Below are 7,899 nucleotides of genomic sequence, written 5' to 3'. Positions count from 1 at the left end.
TACAAGTGCATGCAGGCCATGGTGCACAGGTAGAGGTCGAAGCAACCTATGGGAGCTAGTAGGCAGAGGTTAAAGGGCAACCTATGGGAGTTGGCAGGCAGAGGTTAAAGGGCAACTTATAGGAGCTGATTCCATCATGAGCTCTGGGAATCAAAGGTCACAAGGTTTGTATGGCAAATGGGCCCTCTTGCCAGGTTGTAACCCGTGTTTTCTTAATTATTATAATTAAGGACAGTGGCATAAAAATAAAAAGCAGGAGGCAGGTCTTCTTTCATCTGAGCAACAGATCAAGCCACAGAGTGACAGGCATGCCAAGTGGGCAGGTCTAAGGTCCCATCCCCCGCCCAGTTCCTTTCATCTCTCAAGTAGTGTCCTTCTAAGTAGAGGGATTCTTTCTAACAGAAGGGACTGGAATAACCCTCATCTAGTCACTTCCACTTTCTTTTTCTTTTTTTTTATTTTTTGAGACAGGGTTTCTCTGTGGCTTTGGAGCCTGTCCTGGAACTAGCTCTGTAGACCAGGCTGGTCTCGAACTCACAGAGATCCGCCTGCCTCTGCCTGGGATTAAAGGCGTGTCCCACCATCCCCCGGCCACTTCCACTTTCTTGCTAGGCAAGGTCATGGGCCAGACAGAACAAAATATGGATGCTTAGGGGCTGGAGAGATGGCTTGGGGTTCAAGAGCACTGACTGCTCTTCCAGAGGTCCTGAGTTCAATTCCCAGCAACCATATGGTGGCTCACAACCCATCCATGAGACCTGGTACTCTCTTCTGGCCTGCAGACATACATGCAGACAGAATCCTGTATACATAATAAATAAATAAATCTTTTTAAAAAATATGTTAAATTTAACTAGATTTAACTAGATTTAAATTCAAGCTCTGCCCTGGGTTGAACTGACCGTCAGCAAGTCACTCCAGAGGCCTCCTGTGTAAAACATGATCCCCACAGAATATAATCAAACTAACCCAAGGGCACAGGCTTGTAACCTCAGCTACTCAATAAGCTGAAGCAGGAGGGCCAACAAACTCAGAGCCTGCCTAGAATATATAGAGTGAGCCCAAGGCCAACTGGGCAACCAGCAAAACCTGTCTCAAAATGAGAAATGAGGATACAGCTTAGTGGTAGTGAGCTTGCCCAGCATGTGGGAGACCCAAGCGAATCTGCAGTTCTTAGGGTGTGTATGGAAGGTGAGTAGCTAAGATAGCAGACAGACACTGACCAGGCATTCCATCACTTTCTTCCTACAATAAATGTCCATTGGCTGAGCCACAACTTGGCGTGGTGAGCCATGGCACTTCCTACTCTAGAAGCCATTACTCAGAACTTCCAACTCTGTTACTGGGTGAAGTCCAGGAGCTCCCCTCCACCGTTGCTGATCACACCTGACCCAAATCTGCCTGCCTTCAGGAATCTAGTTTGAGAAATCCAGATGCCTTTGTGGGATGCAACCACATCAGGCAGGAAATGGAGGCTAGGGCTGAGAAGCGCACCAATGTTTCTCTGCACCAATGTTTCTCTCGATGTTCCAGCAACACCTGCTCCTTCAACACTCAGATTGCTTAAAGATTTTTCTTAGGCTCAGGGGCCCTCTAGTGGCAAGACATGCTGCCTTCACCTGACACAAGAGGTCTGTTTCAAAGAACCATGCCATGGACTCTGGCTGCTTTTTCAATCCAGCAAACTGTACCAAGTTCTATTGGGGTGCTAGGGATGCGGCCAGGGGAGGTCAGCTAGTGTCTGGTCTCAGGATACCCCAAATCCACCCTACATACTCGGCCTGACAAAAGCACAAAAATGTCCAACTCAGTCTTTATTGACTGCTTCATTTGGAGACCACCAAACAAGTGGAGGTGGGGAGGGAGAGGGGTCCTTTATGTACCAAGGACCCCAGAGCAACCCCCTCAGAAAAGAGAATAAATTTAGTTACAGAACTTATATGGTGGTGGAGAGGAGAGAGGGGTACGATATATACACAGGTTTTAAGGGGCTGTTGGAGACCTGCAGCATCAGGGCTTGGTGACGCTGAAGAGGAAAACGGGCCAGTCAGCTGCTGATCTGGACCCCTTCAGCCTCCGCTAACGGGTAAATCTCAATGGCCTCCACGAGGGGCAGAGCCTCCACTGCAGTTTCCATCACAGCCAGGCCCACAGCAGCCTCCGCCTCTGCCAGCTGCTGCCGCACTGCAGCCTGGTGCTGCTGCTGGTGAGTCTTGCGGTGCTTCCAGAGGTTGGAGAAGGAGCGGTAGCTCTTGCCGCAGTCAGGGCAGGAGTAGGGCCGTTCACCCGTGTGAATGCGGCGATGTTCTGCCAGGCGCATGGAGATGGCAAAGGCCTTGCCACACACTTCACAGGCAAAGGGCCGCTCACCTGTGTGTAAGCGCCGGTGGTCTTTCAGATGGGTACTCTGGCGGAAGGCCTTGCCACAGTCTGGACACGGGTATGGCCGCTCACCTGTGTGGATCCGTCGGTGCACCTGCAGTGATGTCTCTGTGCTGAACAGCTTCTTGCACTCACTGCACTCTAGGCCACGCCGCCGGGCAGGGGCTGCAGGGGCAGCAGAGGTTGCACCACCAAGGGCTGTTGGGGACGGAGTGACGGGTGTGCGAGTGGCCCTCGAGGCCCTGGGAGCTGGAGGTTCCTTAGCCAAGACTTCTCCAGGACCAGCAGCAGCATGGGCAGCTTCATGGGCCTGCAGACGAGCAGCAGAGCCTACTTTCTTGCCACAGGTCCCACACTCAAAGCGCCGTGGGGCTTGGGCAGCAGCAGCTGCGCACCGATGCTCATAAAGCCGCAGTGAGGAGGGGAAGGCAGCCCCACAAGATGGGCAGTGGTGGGGCTGGCGCCCAGCATGGACCACAAGCTGGTGTACCTCTAGCAGCCGGCGCAGCAGGAAGGAGCGGGGACACTCACGACACTTGTAGGGGTACTCGCCTGTGTGGTGGTAGCGGTGCATGAGCAGGCGATAAGGGCGGTGAAAACGCAGTCCACACTCCTGGCAGCGGTAGGGGAAATGCTGGGCATGCACCAGGCGATGCTGTCTCAGAGTGGAGCTCTGAGTGAAAGCCTTGCCACAGTCCCCACAGCGGTAAGGTCGTTCCCCTGTGTGTGTGAGCCGGTGGCGGGCCAGGTTGGCAGGTGAGTTGAAGGGTTTGGAGCAGTCAGGGCAGGGGAAGGGCCGTTCCCCAGTGTGTGTGCGCAGATGGTTCCGCACATGAGACTTCTTCTTGAACATCTTGCCACAAATGCTGCATTTGTGACGCCGTTCTAGTCGGTGCACAAATCGCTGGTGCCGGGTCAGCTGCAAAGCCTTGACAAACTCACGGCTACATAGGAGGCAGCGGTAAGTGCCTGGAGCCGCAGGCTCTGCTGGGTTCTCCTCAGACACCGGGGGCTCTGGGGCCTCTGGCTCTCTGGTCTCGGCAGGGGCTGGCTCAGGAACACTAACGGCAGGCTCCTCTGGCAGAACTGGTGCTGTGGGCAAAGGGACACCTCCTGCCCCATGGGTACGCCGGTGATAAAGGAACTTGGTAAGGTTGACAAAGGTCTTCCCACAGGGACACGAATGCAGAGGATTTGGAGTATGGGCTCGTCGGTGGGCCAAGAGAAGGGCTTCTGTGCCAAAGGCCAGGCCACAGTCTACACATAGGAAATGAGATTCGCTGCTATGGTCGCCAAGGTGCTGATCCAGACTAGAAGGGCTGGGGAAGACGCGACTGCACAGAGGACACTTAAAGACACCCTCCCGGTGGCTCCGAAAGTGCTGTTGCAGCTGGTGGGGTGAAAGGAAGAGCTGGTCACAGGCAGAGCAGAAGAGTTCCTGGGTGGCTGCTGTACCTGACTCTCCACTGTTGTTCCTCCGGGGCTTCCGCCCCCGTCGATCCCGTCCAATGGTCTCCCCATTGCGCAGCTCATAGCTATGGTCAGAGGTTGGCAAGGGGTCGGGTAGAGACGCTGGCACCTCGGTGGATGAAGGGATCAGGGTTTCCTGCTTTGTAGCAGGCTCCTCGGCCTCTGGGACGGCAGGGAAGTGAGTGGCCTGGTGCTCCAGAAAGTCAGCCGGCAGCTGGAAGAGCTGGGAGCACTCGGAGCACTTGTAGAGGAGCAGCTCCACTTCTGTTACCACCTCAGTCGTGGCGGCAGCCGCAGACGGGACAGCGGCCCCTTCCCCACCTTCTTCGGCTTTTCGGTATGAATGTTCCACAGCTACTCGGGCCTGGCCCACAGGGGAGCCTAAGACAACTGGAGACCCCAAGACAACGGGGGCAGGAGCCTTGGTGGGGGTGGCCCTGAGGTGCATCTGCCGATGGTTCAGCCACAGCTCCTGGCTGGCAAACAGAGCCTTACAATCCACACACTCATAGTGGATGGTGCTGGAGCTCAAGGGGGGCACCTTGGGGGAAGGCTCAGCGGGCACTGCCTCCTGGGGTGCCATCATCTTCAAGTGTAGCTCCTGGTGCTCCAGGAGCTGGCTAGGTGACAGGAGCAGCTGTCCACACTCAAGACACTGGTACTGGCTCTCCTGTATGAGGGTCTGATATAGGCCTGTGCCTGAAGCTGCCTCTGTGGCCACTGTGACTCCAGGCTCAGCCACGCCCACCAGCTCAAAGTGCTGCTGGGGCACATGGGAGTTCTGGTGTACAAGCACCTCCTCCAGGGAGCCATAGAGCTGGTTGCACTCAGAGCAGACATAGCGGTGCTCGATATACAGGAATGTCTCCTCGCTCTCCTCAGTCATGGCAGCAGCAAGGCCCTGGGCTGAGGGAAGGGAGGGAGACAAGTCAATCCTCCAGGGCAGTTCTTTCCCTGTGTCACCTCTACCTTCTAAACCCTCAGACATACTTCCTCCTCCAACTTCTGGATTACATTTTCCACTCCAACACCCTCCCTAAAGATCCTTCCTTCCCTGAACATAGCAAACAGGCAACACAATTTTCTCCAGTGGTCTTTTCCTAGAGACCCCACCCCAAAGTCTCCCTTCTCAAAGAACTTGCAGCAAACTCCACCCACCAGATCCTAGTTAATCCTCTCCGTTCCCACGCCTCAGAACAGGTTCCCAAGGCCCTGTCCACAAAACAGGAGCTGCTTTCCCTGTGATACAGACCTTCCTGCGACTCCTCACCATTGCCCAGGACAACACTCCTTTGCCAGCCTACCCACAGAGGCCTCACTCCCCTGGCCTGTTTCCCAGCTGCCCTCCTACATGGATTCTGCTCTTCCTCATAGGCTCAGGCCGCTCAAACTGGTGTGCAAACCAACATCCCTACTCTACCTGAGGCACTGGTGGTCTGGCCTCTTGCCATGCAACCTCTGCTAACCAACCAGTGCCCAGATTCCTCACATCAAGTCACCCAATCTCCAATTTTCTCTCCCTGACTCAATCCATCTCCAGACTTCCTACCTTAACCATTTCTTGGTACTCAGACTCTTAAAACTGGTTCAAGCTAAGCACATCAAGACCTTCTCAGCTGGGCAGTGGTGGTACACACCTTTAATCCCAGCACTCAGGAGGCAGAGGCAGGGAGATCTCTGAGTTCATTGAGTTTGAGGTCAGCCTGGCCCACAGAGCAAGTTACAGGGCAGTTACGCTACACAGAGAAATTCTATCTGGAAAATAAGTAAGTAAAAGCCCTCCCGTATCATCAACCTTTACCTAAAAGAAACTCCAGAGAAGCTCAATCCTTTACATCTAGACTGTTCTCACCCTCCTCATGCCCTTCTCCCTCCATCAAGACCCTCTGAGCACCCGGATCTCCTTTTCTCGGTGGCATGACTCCCTCTTTTTCCTAAGGCCACCACAACTCATCTAGGGATGCCTATTATGGGCTTTTTTTTTGGGGGGGGGGGAAATAACAAAACTACCCTTTTCTGCATTAAGGTCCAGGCCAACGTTACAACCTTAACCCATCCCATAAGCCCGTAACAGTATCAATCTAAACCTTTCTTCTTTTGAGAAAAGATCCAAATCTATCCTATCCCACTCCAGGAACTTTCAAATCCCCATTCCATATAAATTTGTCCTTTTTGCAAAGAAGATCCCCACATATTAATCTTGTCCAGGGTCATCCAACCTATCCTTCACTGGCTTACCCTTTCCCCTCTTGCTGTTTCTACTCTCTTCAGGACTCCCAATGTCTCTCCCATAAAAACTCCATCAGTACCCAAAGACAGCAAAATGAGCCCCCTCTTCTTCATAATCCTTCTCACTAGCCTACGACTATGGGGATACCCAGAATCCCAAAATTGTCAGTATGTCACATCTCATTCTCAACCCCAACAGTCCCAGACTACCACCTTTCTCTCTCCCCAGTTACACCCAGGACTACTTCACTTTGGCCTACTTACCTGTACCTAAAACAAAACAACCCCTCCCCAGTTCAACCTACGGATACCCGTGAGAACATAAAGACAGTTGTCAGTACTTTCCGAGGGTATTCCAACCTCCAATTCCGTGGATTTATCGGCCTTCCGTATTAATTTAACCCCATTTTCCACACCTGGACCGCTCTCTTAGTGCTAAAGATACCTCAAATCCCTTCTCTGCTTTAGTTCTTTCCAGGCAAAAATCGATTTCCCTCCCAGCATTCATTACCTCCTTTCTCGGGCCACCTCCCCACCCCAGTAACCAAGAGCCCTCCAATCGTCCTCTTTCGATCCTGGACCCATTCCAGCGCACCCACCCGTGGCCCCGGTACCCCATGCAACCAGAGAGCCCTCCGCCGAGGCAGCTCCGGGACCTCCCCTTCCCGCCAAGGTCGGTCCCCAGCCCGCAGCCAGAGCCCTGCCCCTCCTCACTCAGCCCCGCACACAACTCCAGTCCCTCTACCCCAAACACCGCCCCGGCCCGGCCCCCGCCCGGCCCGCGCGCCCAGCGGCCAACGGCCGCTCCGCCTTCCGCACCCGGGGCGCGCTCCTCTAGGCCTTCAGCGTGCAGACTGAATGACGCGAGCGAGGCGCGGGGTGGGGACTGGGCCTCCGCGCTCCCACGGGAACTCACCCGCCTCGGCCGTCTAGCCGGCCCCAGGCCGGGCCGCGGGCTGCAGCTCCCTTCGTACAGCCACTCTAGCACCGCGTCCTCTCTAGCGCCCGTCGTCTCGCCTGCTCCGCAACCTCGCTCTCGTCCGGGGCTCTCTCTCAACAACGCCCCTCCCACCTTCCGCCTCGCTGACTGCGCAATGCGCCCAATCATCGCCCTCCTGGCCCTGCCGTTAGACCAATCGGCGCTCAAGTTTCTGAGGATTTAGCCAATAGCGAGGAGGAGCGGGATCAGGCCGCGCCCAGCCAATCCTCTAGCAATATTCCCCCACCGCTCGGCCTCCAGGTAGCTAGTGCCCGCCCCTTTAGGCCTCCCAAGAGGATCCTCCCCTCCCAAGTCTTCTTGGACTCCGCCTTTGATGGTCGAAAGGGCACCGCTGAACAGAGAGCTGCGCGATGACGTCGGGAGGCGGGACGAGGCGGTAGGCGCCATCTTGGGGGCGCCTTGCAAGCCTGGTGTGGGTTATTGAGACACGCAGTGCTCTGAAGCCCGGCGGATTACAGCCCACGAACCCCCGAGGGCCAGTGGCAGGAAATGAGACACCTCTCGGCGGGAATGGGAGCGGGGACCAAGCAGGAGCAGTCAGGCCGAGTGAAAGGGGGAAACCGAGGCTTAAATATTTCATTTTTTTTTTATTAAGGGGGGGTGGATAAAAAAGGTAGGGAGAAAATTAAGGCAGGGCGGGATGGAAAGAAAATGTTAGGAAAGGAAGTTTAGGGGAAGAGGAAAACCTAAAGTACATGGCAGAAAGCGGGAAAAGGTAGGAGAGAGAAAAAGGAAAAGCTCGTTAGTGTTATGCCCAAATCCGTGGGTCCCCACAAAAGCCAACAAAGGAGACCGAGTCCCATATGTAAAAACAAAAA

General features: G+C 54.7%; 1 protein-coding gene across 4 annotated transcripts; it reads right to left on the bottom strand.

Moving 5' to 3' along the window:
* Window positions 1-1,801: 1,801 nt before the first annotated feature.
* Znf574 (zinc finger protein 574) lies at window positions 1,802-7,119 on the bottom strand. 4 transcript variants are annotated; one of them, XM_005361129.2, is made up of 2 exons: window positions 6,998-7,119; window positions 1,802-4,758 (listed from the first exon to the last, which is right to left on the bottom strand). In XM_005361129.2, exon 2 carries the CDS (start codon window positions 4,736-4,738, stop codon window positions 2,048-2,050), a length of 2,691 nt encoding a protein of 896 aa, XP_005361186.1. In that variant the 5' UTR covers window positions 4,739-4,758; window positions 6,998-7,119; the 3' UTR covers window positions 1,802-2,047. The 4 variants fall into 4 exon arrangements, with proteins under 4 accessions (XP_005361186.1, XP_026642254.1, XP_026642255.1 ...); XM_026786453.1 differs by lacking the exon at window positions 6,998-7,119 and adding an exon at window positions 6,091-6,645; XM_026786454.1 differs by lacking the exon at window positions 6,998-7,119 and adding an exon at window positions 5,490-5,508.
* Window positions 7,120-7,899: the final 780 nt, after the last annotated feature.

This window comes from Microtus ochrogaster, linkage group LG4 (assembly GCF_000317375.1).
Source record: "Microtus ochrogaster isolate Prairie Vole_2 linkage group LG4, MicOch1.0, whole genome shotgun sequence".
Classification (NCBI taxonomy): Eukaryota; Metazoa; Chordata; class Mammalia; order Rodentia; family Cricetidae; genus Microtus; species Microtus ochrogaster.
Note: the sequence above shows the minus strand (reverse complement) of the source record. Positions and strands in the feature narration are given on the sequence as shown.

Excerpts from the sequence above, each read along its gene's own strand:
- Znf574 (XM_005361129.2), bottom strand. The coding sequence starts at position 4,738 with ATGACTGAGGAGAGCGAGGAGACATTCCTGTATATCGAGCACCGCTAT.